This window comes from Cavia porcellus, unplaced genomic scaffold (genome assembly GCF_034190915.1).
Source record: "Cavia porcellus strain 051 isolate PalLab524CR breed Dunkin Hartley unplaced genomic scaffold, mCavPor4.1 scaffold_15, whole genome shotgun sequence".
NCBI classification, from domain to species: domain Eukaryota; kingdom Metazoa; phylum Chordata; class Mammalia; order Rodentia; family Caviidae; genus Cavia; species Cavia porcellus.
The window spans coordinates 23,391,087-23,418,577 of NW_026947498.1; the positions used below are offsets into that span (position 1 = coordinate 23,391,087).

General features: G+C 33.3%; 1 protein-coding gene across 4 annotated transcripts in view; it reads left to right on the top strand.

Moving 5' to 3' along the window:
• Samsn1 (SAM domain, SH3 domain and nuclear localization signals 1) overlaps positions 1 to 27,491 on the top strand; it is a 129,938-nt gene that overhangs the window by 98,448 nt on the left and 3,999 nt on the right. For 3 of the 4 annotated variants that reach the window (XM_063224731.1, XM_023564908.2, XM_005003429.3), the window contains 6 exons: positions 2,950 to 3,021; positions 7,214 to 7,363; positions 11,703 to 11,832; positions 13,201 to 13,352; positions 16,754 to 16,960; positions 19,327 to 19,477. In XM_063224731.1, the coding sequence (XP_063080801.1) occupies positions 2,950 to 3,021; positions 7,214 to 7,363; positions 11,703 to 11,832; positions 13,201 to 13,352; positions 16,754 to 16,960; positions 19,327 to 19,477 (862 nt within the window). Of the gene's footprint in view, positions 1 to 1,027; positions 1,134 to 2,949; positions 3,022 to 7,213; positions 7,364 to 11,702; positions 11,833 to 13,200; positions 13,353 to 16,753; positions 16,961 to 19,326; positions 19,478 to 27,491 lie in introns of all 4 variants that reach the window. The other variant, XM_063224732.1, reaches the window with a different exon arrangement.

Sequence of the window (27,491 nt, forward strand, 5' to 3'; positions counted from 1 at the left end):
ATATATATAACAAATGCCATCTAATGTCAACATAACCAAAGAATTATCTAAAACATTAATTTATCTAATTCACTTTTAAAATTTATTTATTTATTGTTATTTAAATTAATTTATTATTTAAGCTACTTTTCTTGTTGACAGCTATTTGTTTATATAATAGCCCTATCTTGATGGAAGCTTCATACTCAGATAGTACTTGCAAAATCTAAGCTGTTAAGATCACACAATACAAAATTATCAATATTCAAACGTATTATTTTTTATTAGATACTATTGTGTTGGAAGCAGGTTTTGTTTCTACATGGCTCCTTTTTCATCACAAAACCTGACAGGAGAAATTATGAATTTCCTATTGTATACCTTATAGTAGACAAGAACCTATTTTCTTTTACATAAACAACATAATTACTGTGAGGAGTTAGCACACATACATTCTTTTTAAATTTCTATCCCCCTTCCTTATCCTCTTCCTTCATCTTTTGATCTTCTTTCTACATGAAAAAATATCCCTTTCCATCATTACCCTTGACTTAAAAAGTACTTTACTGTGCTTTAAAATAGAGAATAATGGACTTTTTAAAATGTCTCCTTTAATATCTAGATTTGCTTAAGAGTACCTTAGAATTGCTTGGCATATTCTTTTGACTTAAAATTGTTGAGAATTGTTTGATAAAACTCAAAATAATAGATGTACCTCTTTCATAAACCACTACTCCTAAGTTTTATTTTCCTTATTGATATAATGGGAGAGAATTAATTTTAAAAGGTGATGACTATTGATTACTTAATGGAAGATGATAGTGTCAAGAAATGCTGAAGTGAGTCTAATCTGTGCCCTCCTTTGCAACACAACCCATTATCCAGTAGAAGAAATCACTTTGTAGTTTTTATTAATATTTAATAACCAGGAGGCAGACTGGGTGTAGGCTACAAAATTGCCATAGGCAAGGAATCTAATAGGCTATAAGAATGTTTTAAGTGTATGACAGAGTAATAGATTTCCTGTGTTCTGATTGTTTATAAGCAGGACAACAAGCCTTCATTTCCCTTCTGTGATCTCTGAGCATTGGTGACCTGATGAAAACACCTTCTAGGCGACTTGATGTGATTTATGCCCTAAGGAGTCTCTCTAGGTTAGTAAGCTCTACAGGGGAAGATTAGGCATTTTCCAGTGTGTGGGTCTCAATTTCATTCCTTTTCTTCCTTTCCTCTTGCCACAAGCAAGAGGTGGTGACGGGCTTGTTCAGCAGGGGTAGCAAGTCAGCAAAAGGTGTTAATTGTGTCTAACACAGTCATCATCCTTGACGTGTTAATCTGTAGCACAGTGTCCCTCAGGCTAACCCCTTGTCACATGTCAGGATCTTTTTTGCTTCACTTAAAAAGGAAACAAGGAGTTTTAAAGATAACTGTCAGGAGATGCAAATAGAGTGTTCTTAAGGTCTAGGACTTCTGAAGATGACTTAACTGATAGGGGCTGTGACTTCTGAGAGGACAGTGTCAGTTTCTGTGGTTTATTGACTCCCATTATTAATTTTCTGAATTACTAAGGCCATTTTTTTTCAGTATCATCAGCTTTTTAAAAAAAAATATGGCAAGTTTGGGGCTGGGGATTTAGCTCAATGGCATAAGCACCTGCCTTGCAAGCAGGCGGTCGTGAGTTCGATCCGCGGTACCAGAAAGAAGAAAAAGAAAATATATATATATATGGCAAGTTCAAAATGAGCTGAATTTCTTAAGACAGGATATAATCATGGATATTATAAAAGAACCTAAGATCAGGTATCTAGCATTCCAAGTAATGCATAAAATTAAATAGATTGTGAAGAATTATGAATTTTTGACTCAACAATTCCAAAGAATTTTGAAGATGTACTTAAGAGAACATATCTGGATTATTTCTAATTGTCCATCAAGAATGATTTTCATTGGAATAAAGATTTAGCTTTGTAAACAAAATGTATTCAAGGGAATAGTCTCCTGTTAACATATTAAGTTTGTTCTTAAAACCTGTAAATGAAAACGACCCATAGGTGTCATTATAATTCCACATGAAAAATGAAAAATGTAGTTTTATTCCCAAATTTAGGTTGTGTGTCTGTGTATGCAGCTGTAATTTATTAAGTCTCTGTGTGCGCATCCTCTTTCTGACATCGAGAAGAGAATCGCCAATTATCAAAAGTTAGTCATGACAAATGCACTCGTGTTCATTTTTATTCTTTAACAACCTTGATATTTGGGAGATACTATCGGAGTATACTTAGGTGTTTGTGTTTTTGTTGCTTTGTCGTTGTTATTTGTTTTTTAGTTTGCTAATACCACTTGCTAGAAATGAATTAGAGAACACACTTTGTACAGTTCTAAGAAGTTCATTATTCATTCTGCATCCATTCATTAAAAGAAGGTTCTGGGACCAAAATACATACTGTGAAATCGAAAGAAAATGTTCATACAGAAAGGTAGAGGAGAAAAGGGGAAAAAAGAGAATAGAGGGAAAAAATGGAAACAAAACTTTTGTAAATAAGGAAGGGAAGAGTGGCTGAAGGGAGGGGAGGGCAGTGGGAGAAAACATATATCATGTACAAATACAAATCCCACAGGAATGAGTGTTATCACTAGCATATCTAAAATGTGCCAATACAATTAATTTTAAAAACCGAAGAAGGCTAAGTTTGGAATTCCCAGACTTTTTGACCTTACTCTCAAAAATACTAACTATACTAAAAATAATTAAATCGAGATTTTTTCCAAAATGCTTAATACTACTATATAAAACATGGAAGATATTTTATCAACCATAAATAAAACTGTTAATAATATTTATAACTTCTATGCCTTTTAGTACTTCAGAAAAGAGCTTTTTATAGCTTGCGTATGCAACACACAAAGTCTTATTATTTTTAGGACTTCCAAACCTTAACTTTCCTTTCCTTTTCCCTCCCAATCTTTTAGCGCAGCAGCAGTTTTGGGAATTTTGATCGTTTTCGGAATAATTCCATTTCAAAACCAGATGAGTCAACTGAGGTTAGTATTTTATACTATTTTTATGAATGGTATATAAACATCAAATAAAAATGAGGATGCTATCACTTTTGCAAAGTACAGTAATGTGAATCAATATGTCTTCACATCATGGCCTTATATATATATATTTGGGATAACAACCAATTATTTACTTATTAGTACCATGCTGGCATTAAGGGAAAACCTATCTCAGAAGCCTACCAGATATTTGATAAGACAGAATATAAGTTTAAGAAGATAGCTACAGTCTAAAATAGCACTACAATTTCAAAGTTACTGAGTACTTACATAAATAAACATCATATATATATGTTGCCTATGCACTTATAATTGTATAATGTAGGGCCTGAGATATACCCCAGTGGCACAGCATCTAACTGGTGACCACGAGGTCTTGAGTTTGACTCCTGATACCAAAAAAAAAAAAAAAAAAAAAAAAAGTTATATAGTTTGTAACTGATTTAAATTAAGAAATGATCAAGTGACTTGATTGTAAATATTGAGTATATTGAGTATACTCAAATATACTTTACATTCCTGCTACATGCATGTCTCATTAGTGACTACTATCTACACATCTAAAAACTATACAATTTAGGTGTAGATTAAGAAAAACTTCCCATAAATCTAAGTTTACATAATAATATAATACCAATATCTAATTTCATTGAGTAATTGCTATAAAGTAAGGGTAATGATAACATTTTACTTTTCTGTAGCATAGGAAATATTAGTATTTCTATTTTGTGGTTGAAGAAATATGTTTGCTACATTGAGTAAAATTACTTTTATATTAGAGTTAGTAAGTGATGAACCTCTTTTCTGAGTTCCAAATTTGCTATTCTGTGATTCTATATCATCAGTTTGAAACCCATGGCAAGCGACTAATGAAAGGGACAATCAATAAAATAATAGTGATATATATTGAAAAAATTGAAAATACAGTATATATTTATTATGTAATCTGATTGAGCAACCTCCCAAGTGGTACATTATTTTTAGGAAAATAGATTGTAGGCTGTAGATGTTATACTTATCTACTTATGCATTTACTTATAAATTTTAAAATTTTAAATTTCAGTAATCAATATTCTGGACAAAAGAAGAAAAATAAAATAATATTTGTTATTACTTCATAAATACCTGACCATATTTGTTTGATCATATATATTTGTGTTTATATGACCTCATTAATTCATATATATATATATATATATATATATATATATATATATATATATCTTCCTTCCTTCCATCTAGATATTTATAGGTGGACAAAGTTATGCACAGCTGTATGGTCTATCAACATTAACATAATTATAAATAATATAATTAATATAACTTAAAGAGAGAAATGAGAGAGAGAGAGAGAGAGAGAGAGAGACAGAGGGAGACTTATTTCCAGTCAGCAACTTGGATAAGTTTTTAACTCTCCATAATCACACCTGCTACATTCTACAGGCATTTAGTTTATAATTCTGTAGTAAACTTGGAAAAGTAATTCAGGTGTTTTCAGGTTCGTTGATAAATTATAGTTGCTAATAATTTGTGAAAGAATATAGTTAACCTGATAAAGTAGTTAAGCATATGTTTCAGAAATCCATCATTCATTCTACATCTATTCAACAAATGTCTATCCCATCAGGCACTTAGGAATTATTATTTCAGTCACAGAAGTAAATGTTTACCTCCGGAAGCCTAGAGTCTAAAGAGCAGACATATTTTTAAAAGGCACCAGAAATAACAACACCATATTTGAATATCTAGGTGGAAATGTAGTTCAGGGTATGAAGAACAGCACAGAAAAGAACATTAAAATTTATAAGATATAGATAGAGTTTCCTTGAAGTTCTGTTAATATTGATAGAGAAAATAAAAATTATACTTTGTTTTGAAAGCTTACATAATAGTAAGGAAACATCATTTAAAATAAAATAACAAGCTTTCTTTCACATTTTAGTAAAATGATTTGTAATTAAGATGTAAAATAAGCAGAAAAAAGAGAGAAGAAAAAGCCTATCTCTAAATTTTTAAGGCGCTTCAAAATTATATTTTATTCAGAGCTTTTGAATTAAGTAAAAAATCTTTGCCTTTATAACCTTGAATACAGAAATTAATAAAGTGCAATGAGGGCTTAAATTGGCTGTCTTTTCATATTTATCATAGGCAATTTGGGGTAAGATATGAAGCAAAACATAATATTGATTAATAATGATGTTAACTGTGTGTTTAAACTTTCATATTAAAATATTCAAGTTCACTACAGAGATTTCTCATCTTTTTTTATATTCAGGGAATAACTGTCTGTACATTTATCCAAATGGTAATAGTGGGCAGTACTACACTACATGACCTTCAAATTTCATTTCTTGCAAATTTGAGGTCGTCAGGTTGAGTAACCCAAATATATCCTCCAAGTAAAAATATGCTGAAAAGTTCTACATGATGAGTTCCATTTATTCAAAGAAGTACTGTGCACCAGTTGTGCACCTGGAGGTATTCTAGGCACTCAGAATAAAGAAAACAGTTATGATCTCCATTATCATGTATCTTACAACAAATGGAAGATACAGACAATGATTGCATAAACAAACAAATATTGAGTAATGTTAAGTGCTTAGGAAAAATTAAATCAGCTTAAACAAACAGGATGTTTGGATAAATGTGAAGAATGATCAGTTAGAAAATTTGTGTCTGGTTACATGATGTGTAAATAGAAATGAATGGTTTAAGGCAGAAATCTGTGGATATTTAAGGAACCCAAGGCAAAGGCAGTGCACACCTTAATGAGAAACTGACAGAGAACAGTGAGGTTATCTTGTCAATACTTTACTACAGTTGTGTTTGAGCTTCAGTGTGCTCGTGTGTGTCACAATCATTCAAAGAACTTGTTAAAATATAAATTGTCCCTAAAGAGATTAATGTTGTTGATGCTGGGGCCACATTGTCAAGCCATTGTTGTAGTCAGCAAAGGAGATCTGAAAAGTTACCAATGAAGTAATGATATATCTTATTTCATACACACCCCATGAAATATATATCATTTTATAATGTATAATATATTAATTATATTGTGTCACATTGTTTCATATAATTATTGAGTTCATGTGTTTTAAAAACGTGTTTTCTGTTAAGTGGAAATCAATGCTTTAAGAAATTTCTTTTTTTAATTCAAAGAGAAAAAAGAAAGGAAATAAAATAAACAAAACAGTAAAAGGGTACAAATAATACAGAATTTCAAGGAAAAATATAGTAAGATATCACTAGTTAATAGGTTACATATTGTCATCTTTGAAATAGTTATCCAATTTATAAAATTAAAGCATGTAAAGTGAACATTCATACAATGAGATTGCAGACAGTGCCGATCAATGATCCAACAAAAGTTCAGTAATATGGATTTCCATCCTACACACTCAAACATACCTGCAGTTATATCCCTTAGACCACCTTTGATAAGCACCAGGCAGAACCCAGTTCAAATAAGAGAATTACTAAATAGAGCACAGGAATTCTATAAATAGCTGTACTAATGGATGGAACCAGATAATATGGCAAATGTGGTTAACATGCATATATTCTTACTTGACAAGGAGAAAAAACTGCAAATTTTCAATTATTTCAACAAACTTCAAAATTTCCTAAAAGTTACCGTGACCATGTCAATTTCTCTGGAATTAAGAGGCCACCTTAGCACCCATTCCATGCAGGTAGATGTTATAACCTTCCTAAGACTTCCAATAAAATATCACCAATCTATGTAAACGTATTCACCTGTTATATGGGGCATTTACTTCTATTTTCTCATCTGAAATATCAGAAAGATTAAAATGCTTCTTCATAAAAAGTGTTTTTAATAATAGCCCAATTGCTCAAAAATAGTTTCAGATAGAGGGTATGGAAAATAGCGCAGTTGGATATCTCTTGGTTAGCATGTACAATGTTATGGGTTCAAACCTCAGAACTACAAAGAAAATGCCGTAAGTGTGACTCTCTGAGCTAACCAGGTAACGAAGTAGCCAGCATGGCTGATCTTAAAACTATGTATTTTGTCCAGATTGTTTGAAATTTTAAAGGCTGCAACACAGCGTGTTTAGGAAGTGCACAAACTCCAGTACTTAAAAATGTTTTCAAAACATTGTGATTTTTAACAATTTTATTATTTTGTCTTTCATAAAAATTTCTAAACCAGGTGCATGAAGGGGAACCCATAAATGAAAATGGAGAACAAAACAAAGCTTCAAATAATGGAGGAAGTCTGAGTAAAAAGATGAGAGGCATCTCATGGACAATGAAGAAGAAAGTGGGGAAAAAGTACATCAAAGCCCTTTCTGAGGAAAAGGTAGGAGCACATTGACAATCATTTATGTTTTTCTATTACATTTTTTCTCTAAAAATATTAAATAGCTTTTTCTTCTGAATGTGAGTACATGTATTTGGTGCTTTATGAAGCAAAACTTAACCATATATTTCTCTCTCAGTCATTGTGCCCAAAAATTGGGGGGAAGAAAATATTAGCACTGGAGTTATTTACTCTACAATTCTCCTACTCATCTGGGGTAGCTGCCTGCCATCTCTCTATTCCTCCCTCCTCATCTTCAAACAAATTGTCTTCTTTCATAGAAAAAAAAAGAGAAAATATTATTGCCATCACTTTTTTAAAAATTTGGGTATAGGATTTCACTGGAGTGTTAACTTGCACACATTAGGCTCACACCTGAACCTCCTACCTCAGTCTTCTACAGTGCTGGGATTGCCGCATTCACAGCCATACCTAGTTTATTATCATTTTAATAAAAAGGGTGAATAATTGGAAAGCTCATGTATCTAGCATATGAAGAATCGTGTGCAATGTTTGCTCTAGAAAAGAGCACTATGTCTTTTTATTGCAAATAATATTCTATTTCCTAAACAACATGGATGTTCTTGTAACATTACATAGATGTTTGTGGTTGGCCTAGTTTTAGACTGTCATAAATATGCTGCTGCAAACATTTCTGTTTGATTTTTTATGTGGAAATATGTTGTTTTTCTCTTGGGCATGTGATATCTATATATTTAATATTTTGAGAAGCTAGTTATCTGCATCATTTTTGCATTCTAGAAAGGTATGAAGCAAGGTATGAAGCATTCTGATTTCTCCACATCCCTGCCAACTTTTGTTCCTTTTTAAAATGCTAACATTTTAATAGAGGTGAAGTGGACTCTCACTGTGGTTTTTACATAGATTTTTTTATGACAAATGATGCTGAGAATGTGCCCATGTGTTTGTACATAGCTTTGTCTTTTTTGAAGAAATGTTTAAACCTCTTACCCATTTTTAAATTGGTTTATCTTTTTAGTGGTCAGGTTTAAATATTATATAGTCTTTTTTTTTCTTTTTTGTAGAAGGTAAATGTGATATACTCTAAATAAATATTTTATTGGATGTCTGCCTTGGTAAAGCTTACCCATCTTTCTGTGAATTTCACTTTTATTTTCTTGTTAATATTCTTTGCAGCACAAGTATTATAATTTTGCTGTAATCAGTTTACCTTTTATAAATTCTGTAACTTTTACTTTGTGGCACACTGCCTAAGAAACCATTATTTATCATAAAGTCATAAAGGTTAAATTTTGGTGTATCATCTGTTTTAAATTAATTTTTCTATATGATATGTAAGAGAAATCCAACTGCAGTATTTTCTATGTGGCTATGATATGTCCCAGTTTCATTCATTTAAGAGACTGCTCTTTCCTTATAGTATTACCTCAGCACCCTAGTTTAAAATCAAATCACCATGAATATGGTTATAAATGTATGGATTATAAATATATGCATTTGTTTATGGAATAATTATATTTTGTTGACATATATATCTCATCTATAATTATCTATATCCTCTTTACTTATGTGTTATATTTGTATATAATGAACCTATATTTGTAATGAATAACCTTATTTAGATGTCCAATAGATCACTGAAACCTAATATACTCCAAACTAAAGTACTGATTCTCTACACTCCTACAAGAATAGTCAGTTTTTATTTAGTATTCCCAATGGCAACAGATAACATTTTCTTAAGTCTAGATACAAGAAATGAGAGAACAAGAATGACAGGGAGAAAGAGAGAGAGAGAGAGAGAGAGAGAGAGAGAGAGAGAGAGATAAAGCTAGAGATTATTTCTATCCAACTGTCATTTTTCACATTCATTAATAAGCATATCATCTTGATTTTAGTCTCCATGAAAACTGTTTCTATTTTACGCTGCATAATTAACTACCCTTGACTGGATTGCCATACCTTCTTAAATGCCTCCCTTTTTCCACTCTGTGCCCAGAAAAACCCATTCTCCACATGAAAGCTAGAAGATCTATGAAAAAGGGAAATCACACTACATCATGTCCCTAGTTAAAATTTCACATTATCCTCAAAATACATTCTTTCTACAGTATTTTTAATTGGGACTCTGGAGAAGCAGAACTTAAGAAGGGAAGAGAAACACTAAAAATTTATTGGAAAAATGTCTGTAAAGGACAAAGAAGAGGAAGAAAAATATGGACGGGAAATCTTTGCACTACAATGTAAATCTGACACCTGTAAAAGGAGAGAAGGAAGGAAGGAAGGAGGTTCAGTAGGAAGAATTTCAGACTTCAGTCCAGTTCTAAGAAAACTGGCAGATTGATGGCAAAACTGTGAACCAAAGTTTTCCATTAGAGGAGCTTCAGTCTCACCAAGTGAACTCAGAATGCTTGCACCTTCTCAATCACTAGGAAAGAACATTGCTTCAGTAAAAAAGACTGTGGTGGTACAAAATGTGAGATAACTGGAACTGTCAATGGATCAGTCCATTTTCTTAGGTTAAGAACACAATATCATAAACTGGATAAGTTGCGAAGAAAAGTGATTTATTTTGGCTCACAGTTTCGGCTCAGTATCAAAGCATCACATCTGGCAATGGCTTTCTTGGTGGCAGAATACCAACATGGCTCAGGATATCACATAATGAGAAAGAGCAAACATACACATATATGCATTTCTTGTCTCCCTCTTCTAAAAAAGCCACCAGAATTCAGTTACAGAGGTTTTATCCTGATGCTTTTATCTAATTCTAATTGCTTGTCAGAACCCATCTTAAAACACTGTTTCCCTCTCTTGATATCTCCCAATGGTTATTAAACTCCAACATCATTTTTTGAGGAAATGAACCATATTCAAATCAAGCACTTGTTATTCACTCCCAAGGTTGATGTTGATGTCCATCTCACCAGGTACAATTAAGCCAATAATGCAGTTTCTTACAGCAAGAAAACTAAATGGCATATTTCCATGGTCACCTCACAGAGCTTACAAAGCTGTTTATTAACTCGCTCTATTTTTCTGAATTCATATGCTAATATTCTCCTTTTTCTCTTAACATTGGTCTGAACAATTCAAAGAATTGGTGAGTTCAGGCATTTTGTTCTGACTGTTTCTTTTGCTCAGAGAACCATCTCTAATGTTTTACATAAGTCTTATCTTCTTATCATTGAGGTCAGCAACTCAAAGCACATATTAACTTATAGTAGAGATCTTTGGAGATGAATCCATTCAAATCAATCATCCTTCATTTTACCCTATTCCTCGTACTTATTCTCTCATATTATCCAGTTTTATTTCCATCATGGCACTTGTAATTCTCTGAAAGTGCCTTGGTTGTTTTTACCCACCTCCCCAAACATCTAAATGCATGTGCATATACAGCATATGCATGTAAATTGCCTAATACACTAGAATGAACCCCATCAGAGCAACAGCTAAGTTACCTTATTTCATTGTTTACCACGAACTTCCCAGTTCCTAGAACAGTGTTAAATACCTAAGGGATGTTCTGTGAAGCTGAATTAAATTACTGAATGAATAAATAAAAGAATAATTAGAATCAAAGTAAATGCACATTATATGTATATTCTGAAGTCTTTCCAAAGCTTAGAAAAGCTCAAAATGAGCATATTGAATTACATTTTGATGAATATTAAATTTGCAGTCTTTGTTCAAACTATCTAAATATGGAAAACATTTGAGATGTTTTCAAGAAAATGCAATTTGTTTTGAAATTGTCTGTCTTTTTTAATTTTATGCAAGATTTGCTTTTCACTTGACTAGGTGGCAAGCACGGTATGAGATTTGTAAAGCTCCTTAGATAAGCTTTGCTTTAGAATTGCAAAGTGTGCATGTTTTATTCGTATCTAGTGATCTGGTAGGGTGCAAAGAACTGACATGAAACAACTGTGCAGAGTTTAAACCTGTAGTATCTGATCTCAAAAGATTAGTAATGGCGATGAATAGATGAGAATGAGAACATGGAAAAGGAGAATCTGAAAAAGGAAAGGCGCTTCAACAGATAAGCACAGATGTCAATAAATCTAACCTTTCAGATTAAATAGCCTTGATAAGATATTCACCCTAATTTGCAAAAATAAGCCTTCATAAATTCAGTCAAATTCCACAGTAAGAAATGTCTCATCTAAGGAATTTTTCCAAGTATACTCTAAACTGTTTCACTAGAAATTGAAATAAAGATTAATGACACTCATATTTTATGCTGATGTATTCCTAAGTATTTTATTGCTAAAATATATCTTGTTTGTTAAATCAATGCACACATTTCCATGGAAATGTACTCTCTACACTTAACCCCTGATATGTTTCTCTAAAGGATGGGGAAGACGGAGAGTTTGCTCTGCCATGTGGGAACAGTGACCCCGTGATTGGGACCCACACAGAGAAGGTCACGCTCAAAGCCAGCGACTCCATGGATAGTCTCTACAGTGGGCAGAGCTCATCAAGTAAGGCCGATGAATAAAGGGCACAGTCCTAGCTGTGAGGTCTGGGTGAAATTAATTATAAAACAACAAACTTTCCTCTCTAGGCTTGTATATAAAATTAGTAATAGGTTCCAGTAGTTTGAGGAAAAACGGTGAAATATATTCAATCTACATGGTAGATTCATGATAGATGCATTGAATCTACATGGAAATACTATTATTCTAGTAATATATATTTCAATTATGCATTAATAATTTTTTTGTGCTCTAGTCAGCAAAGTTCTTGGGATTATGTCCCCAAATAGTTGTGTTGGATAATTACATTTTTTATTTGAGATTTAAAAAAAAAAAGATCAGATGTTTCAAATGACTTTTGCTGCTAGTTTCCTATTGGGTACAGAACAGTTAATGTAAAAACAATCTAACGCAGACATTTTTGAAGGATGTATTTTTATATATGTAACATTCAGATTTCCTAAGTATTCATTTCAGATAGAAGTTTTAAAATTCTAAATAGTGATTCCTATCATGGGGAAAATCGTATTTACTAGAATGCAGCATAAAACTACAGGACTGGATTCATCATGGAGGGGCGGGCAGGAGGTGATAGTCTCCCACTTAACATATTACCTTGTACAACTCAATTTCTGTGATTAGACACAACTATTTTTCCTTTATCCAAGTTTGCATAAAATTTGGAGCTTCTCAAAGCATCTTTACCTTACTATCATAATGACTGGTAGTGTACCTTAAGCTGTTCCTTTCTTAACCAGAGCACTAAAAGGCCAGCTTGTGGGGAAAGATTGGTGAGAAAAGAAGAGAAGAATATCCCCTGAGAACTATTCTTGCCTGCATTTGGGCAAGTAGCAAGAGAAATTCACTCACTTTTCTTTCTGAGCTTCAAAATCAGAAAGGAAATCAGAACACAAGGATTTGGAGCAGTATTTTTTTATTTGTTTTAATGTGATAATTTTTAAAAGCCCAGTTTCAATCTACTTGGTGGTGGGGTTCAGCTCTTCCTACACAATTCCTCCTTCCTTCACATGCACAGTACAAGCCAATGCATCACTTTTTATGTGCAAAGACCTTGCCTCAAAATGGCCATGCCAAGGAACTGAGAGGTTGGGAACTTTTGCAACAATTGAAGTATTTTTAGAGAGCTTATACTTTAACCGTCTGTGATCAATAGTGCTCATACAAAGACCAAACTCTTGCTATCGATTTCTGTCATGATTTATATTTAAGGTTTCAAGTAGCCCAGTGGACAGAGCTCACCAACAGAGTACACTTGAATGGCAAAACAAGATCGGAATCTGGTCTTTCAGTGTCTGGACCATGTTCAGAGGGTCAGAGACTTCGATAGTGACCATTAACCTCTGCTTTCTTCAGGTGGTATAACAAGTTGTTCAGATGGCACAAGTAACCGGGACAGTTTTCGACTGGATGATGACAGCCCCTACACAGGACCATTCTGTGGTCGGGCCAGAGTACACACAGATTTCACACCAAGTCCCTATGATACCGACTCCCTGAAAATCAAGGTAAGCCAATAGTACATCTGATTTAGGAATAGTCTGTCAAATGCTGGTTTATGATCTGTTTCGGAAGTAAAGAAATGGGAAAGATGTTTGTGTGTTCTTCCCAACGGTTGAAGGGGGGAATTCCGGTTATAGTAGCAGCATTTTTAATAGAACACAGGTAGTATCAGAGATCAGTTTCCTCAGCCTATTAGCAGAAGTTGTTGCTAGATGAGCAAAGGGAATTGTGTACTTTTTCTGAAAACTTAAAATCTCATGCCTGGTATGATTGGTGCATTCCTATAATCTCAGCCCTCAGGAGACTAAGGCAGGAGGGTTGTTGCAGGTTCAAGACCAGCCTGGACTACAAAGTTTGCTCAGGCCAGCCTGAAGTGCATAATGAGACCCTGATTCAGAGAGAGAGAGAGAGAGAGAGAGAGAGAGAGAGAGAGAGACAGAGAGAGAGAGAGAGAGAGAGAGAGAGAGAGAGACAGAGAGAGAGAGAGAGACAGAGAGAGAGACAGAGAGAGAGACAGAGAGAGAGACAGAGAGAGAGAGTCAGAGAGTCATAGAGATAGAGACAGAGAGACAGAGACAGAAAACAAAAGAAAATTTTAAAATCTCCTATGTTGTTGGAGCTACCTAAATCAACTTGATAGTTTCTAGAAAGAAAGAATGGAGTTACAGAAAAAGAAATAAGATAGAATACAGGCAGCAGCACAGAGAAGCAATGTACTTGGAGTCATAGTTGGCTGGACAACTCTTAATTCTTTTCAAGTTGATTGCCCTAATTAACCACATATCTTTTTCCCAATGATATCCTATCTTGGATTTATTCTTCTTGGCTTTATCTGCTGTATTCATTTTGATTGTTATGTAATGAATTGACCCAAATTCATGGTTTTTAGAACATAAATCAGGGTATGGCTCTGCTGGGTTCTCTCCTTAAGGACTCAGATGGCTGAAATGAAGTTGTTACCTAGTCTGTGATCTCTCTCATCTATAGGGCAGTAACCTCCTTTAAGTTCACTTGACTGTTGGCAGAATATAGTCCAGTGTAGTTGTGCAAATCATGCCCTGGGCTTCTTGCTGGGTATAAAGCAGAGGCCATTCTTAGTCCTTTGGAGTCCACCAGTCATGGAGCTCTCTAATAACATGGCAGCCAATTTTTGCAAGACTATCAAGAAAACAAAAGACTATCAAGAAAAAAGATGATACATGCTTCAGTGTCTATTGTGAAAAGGACCTCACATGATTAAGTTAGATTCACCCAGCTAATATCCCTTTTAATTAACTCAAAATCAGCTAATTTAATGTATCATTTGTAGAGTTTCTTCTGACACAATCAAGTAACACAATCAAGTTTGAAATCCATCTTTTGGTTACCCTGAACACTATAAAGACACAGTGCCGATTACAACAGTACAAATAGAAGAAGGCTTCATGCTGAAGTATTTTATAGATGTTAAATCATGCCTTTTAGTGTGACAAAGCATTCTAAGTGAAAAAAACACACAAATTATATATTTTCTATATCATTAACACTAATTCATTGTTAACTAATGATTATGATATGAAATATTGATGTTATTTCATATGTAAGGCACTCAGTTTACTTATTCCCTTCTATATGACAAATCAGAGCAAACTCAGAGAAAAGAGAAAAGACATTGTTCTCCACAGCTAGTTCTTTAGCATCTGAAAAGACTTGGAAGCTTAAATTCAAGTCTTGGGGATGACTGTACTTCTCCATAATATAATTCAGTGTTCCACTTCAGGCGCTCCCTGGGCTGATTTCTGTGGAGCTAGTACACAACCTCCAAGGATTCCATAGTTACCACTGACAACTGAAACATTGTTTCTAGCAGTATTTTTATCTGAAGTAAAATTGAGTCTTTGCTTGGGTGACCTGTGAGTTTTCAGAAATAGGTACATTTACAAGTTAAGCAGTGTAAGTTACAAGTTTGCAAGTTTTAAGGAAAATAGGAAGGATTCAGAAAAAGTGGTCAGACCTGGTAATTTTCTGGATCTTTTGGGGGATTTCCTCCTCAGCTTAGTGGTAGCATCTGCCCTATGATTTAATTTCCTGTAGTTAAAAGGCAGGAAAACTGAGACTTAACAGATCGGAGGTCTAGACAGGCAGATGATCATAAATCAGAAATAATTACATCATTGAACCACATCAAATTGTTAAATTACAAATAAAATTTGTGTTTTGTACCAATGATACATTCACAAGTCAGCAGGAAAATATATATTTTATTAGTACATTTAATGCAGTGTTAATAAAATGTGGCATAACTATTAGAATCAGTATCATCCTCTCTGAGGCAGAGAAATCCAAGACTCAAAGGCATAACTAGCATACTCTTACATGTAGACCCTTATTTGCATAGTATTCTGTTTTCTGTAACAAGAAGCACTCTCAGGGGAGTTTCTAATTTTGCCAATAACTGCTGGCATGTAGTCAAATACAGTCTAAGACGAAAATAAACAAAATACTGTTGTTTTAGTCATACTTAAGTGCAAACTTTTTATGGAGTTCATTCTAAACATTACATATTTTTGATAAGAAAAGACACTAAGTATCATAATTAAGTGTGCACATATTTGATGAGTCCTACATAATTTTATTCTTTTGTATATATGAACTACATTAGAGGGATTTATTGTATACTGAAAATGAATTCTATCTGATGAGCTAGAATCACAGAGCCACAGAATTCTGTTTCTTGCTGTTTTCCTGCAGAAAAGCCCTTCCAAAAATAACAATAATGCTGCTTTCATAATATCAGTAAAAGGAACATCATTTTTAAGTTCAGAAAACTTGAGCTTGAGTTGTCATCAACTTGCTGCAAACTCTTGAAAAGTCATTCACTATCTCTTGCAGTTTTCAGAAATATTTCAAATAATAAAGTGATACTTCATATATGTTTCTAAGAGGTACATTGTTAATATAGAATGACTTAGTGCATTCAAAATTGTTCTGTACATTATACTATGCTCTGCAAGTATGTTACACTGATATAATAAAAACAGAAGAGTGCTAGTGTATGTGTATAAGATTTTCTTCAAGCATTTTTAAGTTTTCTTTATTATTACTGGAAAATATTTTCCTTAACAAGTAAACTCAATGTGGTTTTTTTTTTTTTTTTTTTTTTTGTGACATGATTTTGCTATGCAGTTGAACTCACTTTGTAGCCCAGGCTGGTCTTGAAATTGCCATCTTCCTGTTTTAGCCTACTGAGTGCTAGGATTCCAAGTGTGTGCCACTACTTCTGACTCTCAGATCTATTATTGATATTTTTGAGCCTGGTTATCATAATGTATTCATTACTCTAAATTTCAATCATTGTTTCTACCAATCTTCATAGGCCTATACTGCTTTAACTCTAATTTGTATTTGTGGATATCTTTGCCCTTAGAAAGGAGACATCATAGACATCATCTGCAAAACGCCAATGGGAATATGGACGGGAATGTTGAACAATAAAGTAGGAAACTTCAAGTTTATTTATGTTGATGTCATCTCAGAAGAGGAAGCAGCCCCTAAGAAGATAAAGGCACACCGAAGGGGTGAGAGGGAAAAACCTAAGACTCTTCAGGAGTTCTTAGAGAAGATTCACCTTCAGGTTAGCCGCTCCTTGACCTGTTTTTCATGGCATATGAATGAAGTAATTGATGAGAGCTGATCAGTGTTTGCACAATGTTGTTTAAAAATATAAGACTTACAGCAAAGAAAAATCTGTTTTCCTAGAACAGCTCTTATTTCTCTTTTATTACTTTTATTATGCAAGGACAGCTCTTGATATAACATCTTAGACTAAATGCTAATGGTACTTAGCAGTGACAGTAAGGATTAATGTTGAGAAAGTGTAGTGAAAAATGAAAAATATCTAGGAGAATAAAAGAACAGGGAAAAATGTCTAACTGAGAAAGAGAATACAGAGTAAAAGTAAGAGGCCAGAAGAGTGAAATGAAAAATGACAGCAGAAATCAAAATCAAGGTTCAGAGAAGATAACTAAATAGGATCATTTAAACAGTGATTATTAAGCCTTTTAATAACTATGTTCAGAAGACTGTACTGTATAGTTTATTTTTTCATATTACATGAGTAAAATTTGTACGAAATATCTACCTTTTAAAAAGGTGTGCATACATTATACCTAATCTTACTCGATTTACATTTTTGTAACCCACTTCTAAAATTAACTTACATATTTTGATAAACAGGACGCATAAAGGCAATAGCCAATTAAAGCTTCTTTATAAAAGTTTTTTTTAAATTATTTTGAAGGTATTAAAATACAACAGAACTAGATGGGACAAAGCCAGTGTAGACAGTGTAGTGAAGTTGGTACAGAACTTCACAGCAGGTTACCGGGATAACAGTAATCGTTACCACAATGTATCTCGTTATTTTCACAATAGTTGTTCTTTAAATCAGGTATAGCAAAATAAAGTGAGATACAGAACATTATAGAACTTATCAAAACAGAATGTTGAATAGAGAAATACCATTAATCAGAATGAAGCAAAACAGTGGTAAAAATATTTGCCTTCAAAGAGATGGTAGAAGGAAATCCCCCTTATTTCTATATTGCATGTGGTCAACCTCCCAAGAGATGCTCAGATCTCTGGCTCCCATTAGCTAATGGAGGGTGGAAGAGGGGTGAGATGTTTGACTCTCAACCCTTCAATGGTAGGCTCACTAGCGCTTAGCAGGGAGGCAAGCTGCTTGCTTGGTTTCCCAGAGCCCTAAGTTCCCACATGGTGTGGATTGCAGGAGTCACTGGTGATTCTCCCTCTGGGGTGGTCGCTAAAGTTTTCCTTACTGATTTTTTGAACTACCTATTTACCTTTCTTGTCTGTACATATACTATCTAAGCAGTCCAACATTATTATTAGCGTATCCCAGAGGAAGTATACTTTTGAATCCTGTTTCTATACTTGTTCTGTCATTTACAGAAAAGTCAGTATCTAAGAGAATACATGACTTATTCAACAACCAATTGTCAGATGGGTTTGTCAGAATATAAATTTTCATATTCTGTGTTCCAATTCTAAGTTAGGACTCTTATCAAATTTACTTTTTTTTTTCCAAAAGAACTGCCCATACTTTTTATTGCTAAAATAGGATTGATAATGAGGTCTTCTGGATTACTCAAAACTTTTAGACTTTCTCATATTGTTTTAGTAACTACAATAAAAACATTGAAACTATGATCAAGTGAAATGGGAGGATTTTTTGAGAAATTTGAAAAAGTATTTAATTTCTTTGAATTTTCATCCTGGTACTGTACAAATGACATACAGATAAGACTAAATTAAAAATCTACAAATTTTACATTAATATATTAATGAAAATGATGAACAAAATATACATGCTGAAAAAGGAAACAATGCTTTCCAACTCACTGTTTTTACGTTTAATAAAAATTTTAATTAAGTAGTTTGTGACAGTTTTACCTAATGTGTCTCAATCAAACTGTTAAACCCACTCTGTATATAGAATTGTGTCTGTTTTAAATTCATTTTTAACCAACTCTAAGAAGTTAGTGAAGGTGTATATTTTTGTGATGGATAAATAAGAAGATACGTAATTCAGAAATAGTAATACAAAATACTCTTATAGGCATCATTGATAGACTTAAGAAATGCAACTTCTGTCTGTTTAAAAAGTTGAGAACTGAAATTATGTCAAATGGGATGTATGATACAGCTATTAAATTAACTCATGATTTAACATTGTACAGAGTAAGGTAATTATGTCTTCTTATGTTTCATCTTCCAGAAAGTGAGAATTATGCAACACACTGTTTTATACGCCCTAGAGTTCATGTGTGGAAAGCTAGTACAAGTCAAATAAAGTCAAACGAAAGTTATATTGGCATCTCTGGTTTCTATATACTTTGTTTAAACCCAATGAGAACTAAAAATAAAATATTTGAATCTTACTACTTTACATTGCATTAACATATTTTTTTCTTCCCATAGGAATACACCTCAACACTTTTGCTTAATGGGTACGAGACTCTAGAAGATTTAAAGGATATAAAAGAGAGTCATCTCATTGAATTAAACATTGCAAACCCAGAAGACAGAATGAGGTTACTATCAGCGGCTGAAAGCTTCCTTGATGAAGAAAGTAAGTGTACACATCTACTTTTTTCCCTGGTTGATAATCATGGCTTAAAGTAAATAGTGAAATGATTAAAACCAAAGCCCCAGTTTTATTTACTGAGAATCACATAAAGTATTATTTCCATAAAGTAAGAATTTGCATGTAACCTTGGAAGCAATGACTCTGATCAAATCTATAATTGGAGAAAGAGATTTTTTTCCTGATTGGACTCAAAAATAAAAGGGCTTTTCTGGGTCCCTCATTTTTATTTTGAAGAACTCTTAATTTATATGCAAGTGAATGCCTGCATTCCCAAAGACTGAAGGAGTCAGAGACAAATATTTAGTGACAGCATGAGCCATTAGTGAGAAATGTCACACATGGCTTCTGTGGAACAACACAGGGCATGTCAGGAACCTAATGAGCCTTTGCGCCACACAGGAAAATTCATTTCATTACCATACAGCCACATTTTGCATGTATTTATTGTACTCTTTCAAAATGTTATAACAGCTTGCAAAAATATTCAGCACTCACTTTTATTATCTAAGATGATTTTCTGTATTTGAAGTATAAACGGGAGACGGAATAATACTTATAAATTCACTTATGGCAGAGTGCTAGCTATGCCAACTAGGATTGCAAGGATAGAATAGCTTTTATTTTTATAACTAGTCATTCAGGACTCACTTCCTACTAAACCTCTTCAAGCCCGCAAATCCTGAGCTTGGAGTGTTCCAATTTATTCAGAGCATTTTAGGAAGGAAAATGGGTAACGAGTGTGGTGAGTCTAAATTTAAAGATGAGAAAGAAGTTAGATCATTAAAACCAGACTTCTCTTTCAAAATTGATATTAGTAGTAATTATTAACTAGTTCATTTATTGGAATGTGTGTTCTGAATAAAACTTTAGGCAAGGTCTTTATATTCATTTTTTTTATTAGTGTTCTTCATAGATCTCTTAAGTAGATATTACAATCTCCACTTTTAAAATGAGAAATTGAGATAAATAACTTGTCTAAGCTCAAACTCCTAATGAATTGTAGAGTTAAGATTCCAACCCAGTGTTTAAAAAAGCTGTGCTATACTTTCTAAGACTGCAAACTAACAGCCCAGATGGAGAGTGAGAAGGAAACTTGTATTTATATCTAGACCTCCTGACTTCCTTTGTGGGCTATCCTATACCCTCTGTCATAAATCTGACAAAATTTGGACACAGCACATGTTTTCTATACATTTGCTTTTTATATAGTAAAAATTCATTTACTTTTTTAGAAACTTGCTTTATTTGTACTTGGTATCTTGTGTTTCCATAGCTTTTCATCCATTTTCCAAGGATGTACACGTACATGTACTACTAACTGAACAGAAGTAGAAATCATCATTGGACCTAGGTTCTTACGCTCTTTCTTTGTAATTTTGGTGACTTGGTGATGCATATAAGGAGATAATAGATTCACAAAGGTAGAGAAAATCTAACGTTTCTGAGTTTACCTAAAGTAGCTGATTTCCTCAATAGTAGCAGCCACTCAAAAACTGACCTTTGTAAGTTGATAGTGGTGATATCTTTTAGGTAAATAACAGTTTCTCTTTCATCTTGTCAGTTCAACACCTCACACTTCACTAAACATTTGGCTACAAAGGTGATTCTGTAGATTTCTTCTATTGATCATGTTCAGTTTCACTGCCAGTACTGTCCAAAGTAATTTGATTATGCAGTATAAGGACAGAGAAGACTATTATTAAACCCTTGCAAAAAGTTATTTTTCTTCAGCAGTAGCATAAATTTAGGTATTTTGTCCAATTTACAGATGAGGAAACAATGCAGAAATGAATTTTAAAGAAGTCAATCAGCTAAATAAATTGATATTGTCAATTAGCTAAAAAATTGCTATTATATAAAGGACAAATCCCAGAAATTACTTCCCTCTATAAAACTTTAGATGGGATTTTAATCAAATGTAGACTGCTATAAACGCAAAGTTCTGTCTTCCACATAAGCAAACTGCAAAACATAAAAACAGTGAATATTTAGAGATGGAAATCTTCTGCTCCTTCAGTTTTCCCAAAAGCTTCAGCTCAGTGTTACATTTCAGAAGGCAGAAGTCAATGTTTAAAAGTAAAACTGGCAACAGCAGAGCTCCCAGAAAGTTGAGAGGCTTCTCTAGCTGCCCGCCACACAACAGACTTATGAAGAGAATATTTTGGGAGCCAGCCAGCTGCACTTAAGTAATGCAACCGTCAGTACGCAGTAGGTACCCACCCCCCAAAGGAAGATGGGTGCAAGGCCAGAAGTTACATTTACCCCACTTCTGTATTCTTACTTCTCACATCATTTTTCTGTATTGACCAAAATATGATTATTTACATGGGATCCCAAATTGAAGGGTGGGTGTAATTAAAAACAACAATAATAGCAAAAGCTAACAATAACAACAACAAAGCACATCTTACCCAAGTTCTTCCTTTGCAAAATGGGAAAAATAGAGTCCAAATAGCTATGTGGCTTAAAATCATGCTCCTGGAAACTGGTGTCTTAAGCTCATCTGAAATACGTTCCACTCTACCCTGGTCTCTGAAAACAAAACGTATTATTTTTTAAGCATGATCTGACTGCAGTGTTTGCTATTGTAGAGAGGACAAGTATCAGAAATTACTTTCTTCTATAGAACTTTAGAAACTTATATATGAAGATCAAGAGGAGCTGATACTGAATAACAGTCATATATAAACATGCACATGCACAGCCAGATTCTCACACATGAAAGATAGAAAAATGCAGATTCAACTGGTGTTATTTGGCAGTTCACAACCCTGAGGTTTTCCCATTTTAATAATATGATCTAGTAGTATTAAAATATACATGTCAGAAAGATATATATTGGATGTTAGGCTATTGTGACTGAAAGCTATTTATCTTATATGAAACTGCTTTGTTCAAGGAATAAAGAAGAATGACTTCCATTTGTTGATAAGATAGTGAATTCTGATGATTTTTTAACATGCTGCTGCATGCGTCTTTTTATCTGTCCTAAATTCTGTGAATCACATCCTCTACAACCATGCTAAAGATTAAACACATAACCTTCAGGTTCTTTGAATGATAAATACCTTGAATATATGGTTGTATAAAGCTGTGACATTATTTAAAAAAAAAAAAAACTAAAGTACATCAGAGTCACAGGTTAAAAATAGGCTTTATTTTTTAAAAAGCATGGAGTATGCAAGATGGACAGGATTTTATGTGAATTTTTAATTTAATCATTGAGTAATGCTAATTTGAAGGATTTCAATAAATTATTAGCTTAAGTTTTAATTATTTTTAAGTTAAGGACTTGGAAAGTTTTTGCTTTGCTAATCATTCAAATAAAAGTTGAGTCAACTGGGGATATGTCTTAAGGAATACAGTCAAAATTTGGAGATTATGCAGGAAAGACCAAGTTTTATGTGAATCTTCAGTGCAGCTCGAGAAAGTTAGAGGACAGATGATAGGACAGGGGGAAAAAACAGGAGGTGTAATATTTACAACAAGAAGGTTTCTGTTTTCTTAGCCTGAGATAGCCAGCATTGTCCCCACTTTGACCTTGAGTGGGTAAAGCTGGATTAACTTTTTAGGTCACTGCTTGGCAGGAGGTAGATCCTTCCCCACCAAACTGACAGAAGGGCTAGGAAGCAGTGTTAGAACTGATCACAGGATTACTGCTGAAGGGGATAATGACTTTGGGGTTCTGCAATCCCAGCAAGACAAGAAGCAAGATGCAGAATTTGCTCCTCTTGTAATAGAACTGAGCAAAATTAGGGCATTGGCTCCCTCAATTGGGAATCTAGATAAATTTAGATGGAATAAAAATTGAGTGAGAGCCAGCTTTTGAATAAGAAAAAACAAGATACAAATCTGTTTATTTTGTGCATATTAGGGTTTCTATATTTGTTATCTGACTTTAAAAGTCATTTGCTTACTTTGGGAGTAAATATTTCCAGCAAACGAAGATGTGAATAAAGAATGTATGCTCATGCGCTTGTGTGTTTGCATAAACACAAACCTTGAAGCTTGTTTGCCTTTCTGAAAAGTGCTTTCTTAGGATAATAAAATGGCTAACTGCTGTTTATTGTATATATTTCCCATCTATTGTGCAGTTGTCACTTTCCACATTTAGAAGCATTTTAATGTATCTTAAAATTGTGCCAACCAGAGTGTGTACTATTGTCTTTGGGGAAAATGCGCAATGGAAATAATTTTCCTGACGTACAGAGAAAATTAAATTTCAAATGAAGAAAATAGCAAGGAAGTAAGCAAACTTTACAGAAATCTGTTACAATGTATATCAGGTACCTGCAAACTCTGATTGCAGGGTTAAATGAGGAAGACGAGGACAGAGTAGATTGTGAGCCAGGTCGCTGGCACAAGTTGTGGGTAGTGGCCCTGCATTGCTCAACCATCCCCAGTTGTGGCAGGCAGGGCAAGCGTTGGGCACAGTCTGGTGCTGAATGATGAGCCGTCAGCAAGGGAGAATTTTATGGATAGGCCAAACAGCAGTCCAGCAATTGGCCTAATGGAGAGCCAGGCTAGCCGGGTCCCAGCCCCTGACCTGGGTAGCTGGGGTTTCTACTGCACTTGCCATATGATTTGAATTTGAACTGAAGAAATGTTTAGCTTTTAAGAAAAAAAATAAGATAGCCATCCACGTAGAGAAAAGGCAGATGTTCTACTTGTGCGTATTTACAAATAAGATTTAAGATCTATTTATAGTTATATCTGTTTGGTTTTATTTAATTTCTTAGATTAGATTTATTTTTGGCTGTGGTCTCTATTCTGTTTATAACAGAGACCATGTTCAGTATAATACAAACAAAGTGAAATGTAAGCAATTTTTACTCTTTAACAGAAAATATTTTCTAGAGAAAAAGGTTCACGATTTTTCACCTGAGTTACCTAAGGACTTTGCAAGACCTGTATCTATAGAACATCCACTTTGATTGTGTCCTATGCATGATATTGAAATGATTATCCTAACCGAATGAACCAAATCCTTTATTACGATGTGATTTTTCTCAAAGCTTCCAGTTGTGAAACTGGCTTTCAGTGGATAGTTAATAAATGCTTATAGAATAAATAAATACTGATTGAGCAAGCATGAGGTTTACAAATAGTAAGCAAGACTTTTCCTCGAATGTTAAAAATCAAAGTCACCTACAATCCACCTCACAGGTGCAATTTCTTGGAATAGGAATGCGGCTATTCCTTGCTCCGGGCTGTCAAGATTTAGTTTATGTGTATGCTAACAATGCATATGCATATGTAAAAGTATTAAAAAGTATGCATTTTTGAGAGAAATACTGTAGAACAACTCAAAATTCAACCCTGAATAATGTTATATATCGGAAATTTCAGAAAATTCTGTGAATTTTTCCTTCTAAATTCAACATTTAAAAAATAGCTTTAAAGGTTGTAGGTTTTAGCTCAAAACAACAAAGGTCAATTTCTACTAATAATTAGTACATTAAATAAATTAAGATATCTATAAATAATAATTTGAAAATATTAAGAGAATGATAAAGGGCTGTGTAAACATTGACATGAAACTATGTCTAAAAACCATTATGTGGTAAATGGGAATAACAGATAAATGATATAAAAGATAATCTTATCTTTTCAAAAAATAATAATCTTAGAAATGATGAAAGGAGATTAAAATTTCACTATACCAATGTGGAGAAGTGAAATTTTACCTTTACTATCTTAGATTTTTTTTTTAATGTTTAGGTCCAAGAATTAAATTAGTATAGATATCAGCTGGTTAAAAGCTTAAAAAGTTATTTTTTTACAAACCTAAATCCATAAGGACATTAAGAACCAAACACTCGATTAAAATCAAACATCTACCGAATTAGACAAAACTAGAAAACTGTAAACATATGACAAGGCAAATGAGCCTGCGATACAAGAGTTAATTGGCTAGGAATGTGGCTATGTAGATCAGAGTTGGTCTAATGCAGTTTGTACAGAAGTCTTTCTTTGATCTCAAATGCCCTTAATAGAAATGATACTTTTCTTCTGGCCTAGGGAAGATATCTTTCACATGAATTTTCATCTTTTGCATTTAAAAACCAAAAAAATAAGATCAGAGTGATCTTGTATCTGCCATTTTTAAAGTATCTTTAATTTAAAATAGCCATTTTTGCAAAATTGACACATTATGGAACACCATTTTTTTCAAGTGAACCTATCAGGAATACAAAATAGATTTCTCTTGACCCCTCATTAGACAATGTGTAATCAAAATTTTTAATCTTACTTGATTATTATAAAAAAAATCAGTCCAATAGAACAAGAGTTCATTTGAGGGCTGGCTCTTCCTGGGACAAGGCCTTCCTTGCAATCAAGCCTACTGGTGTTGTCCATACTGGCTGTTGAGGTATTGTGATCTTGAGAGGTTGTGCTTCTGCTCCTACTGAAGTAACCAGCACCATAGAAGTAGAGGCTACTGTGCCTGTAGGAAGACTAGGGAACGTACACACCATTAAAGGATAGGCTGTGACATAAAGCTGAGAGAGTTGTACAAATACAGAAGCTCTTTCAATTCACTATTAAGCTCATGTCTTCAGAACAGCCACCACTGTTTCTCCATGAATGGATTTCTGCTTCTTATTTTAGTTATTTGTCTAAAAGAAGGTTTAGATTTCACTGAAACAAGCATCAAATGTTCTGTATAATTAACAGATTAAACTGTTCAGGTAACTTAAGAACACGTTTAAGATGAAGTTAAAAGTAACTGAGAGCCATGTTATTACTGCCTACTTTTCCTTCTTGAACGAAGTTTGAGTAATTCAAATAAGCCAACACATGAGGCTGAGGTTCATGAGCATCCTGCGATACAGATCCCTGGTTTTTCTCTTTGGGACTGGCACTTGGTTCAGAGAAAAACAAGGCAATTATTCAGAGTCGAGATGTATCATCATTTCAATTTCAACAAAGTTCTCTCTGATGCTCTTCAATTTTTGTTTATTTGAACACCATTTTTGTTCAGGAATTTTTCTATACCCTCTAAATTCCAGTATTTTACAGTATTTGATCCAAAGAAACAGATGCTTGACACCTAATGCAAACAAGACAGTAAAGGCACATTCTGGAAAACTGAGTATAAAACTTGTGAAGGTCAAGTAAAAATGAGTAATTTCCATCTATTTTGAAACTTTACATTTCTAATGTATGAATATAAGGAAAATTCCTTTCCTTCGAGAATGAGACCTTCTTCCCAGAATAAAAATCTTGTTATTTCTATAAAGCTTTCTTCACTTTTAGTATAATTGAACTTGCCCACACTTAATTAAATGTCAAAACTCTAATATAATTATTTTATGAATAATTATACTAGCTGTCTTCTGTTTTAATCACTAGATCTCTTTTTTGAACATTGATAACTATCTTAAAATGTTGACCCATGGGCTTTATATAATTTCATAACAATTTAACAGGAAATAAAATGGTTTAATATTGAAACTAATACCTCATAATAAAATATTTCCTATTTTTTTTCTTAACATGATCTTTCATTATACAGAGTACAGAAGTGTACTGCTCTCTAGAATTTCTAGTATGCCTACTATGAACTGGCAGCACTCACCGAGAGATAGATCCATAATTATTACTCATTCTTTAATACACTATTTTTGAAACTATATAGACTTTGAGATATTTGCAAGATAAAAGCTATATCAAAAACTACTATTGTAATTTTTTAACATTTAAAAAATAAAACATTATAAATAATCTATGAAATATAGAGAAAAATCTAAAATTCAGATATTTTCATTTCATAAATCATATATGTATGTGTATATATTATTATACAATAATAATAGTAACGATATAGTAATATTACTATTAATAAATTACTATAATATTATTAATATAGTAATACTACTATATTAATAATATAGTAATATTGTAATAGTATAATACGCAACAGTTTATGTATTATCACAACATTTTAGCATAAAAAATTCACTCATATATCCTCCAAGAAGTCTGAAATTTC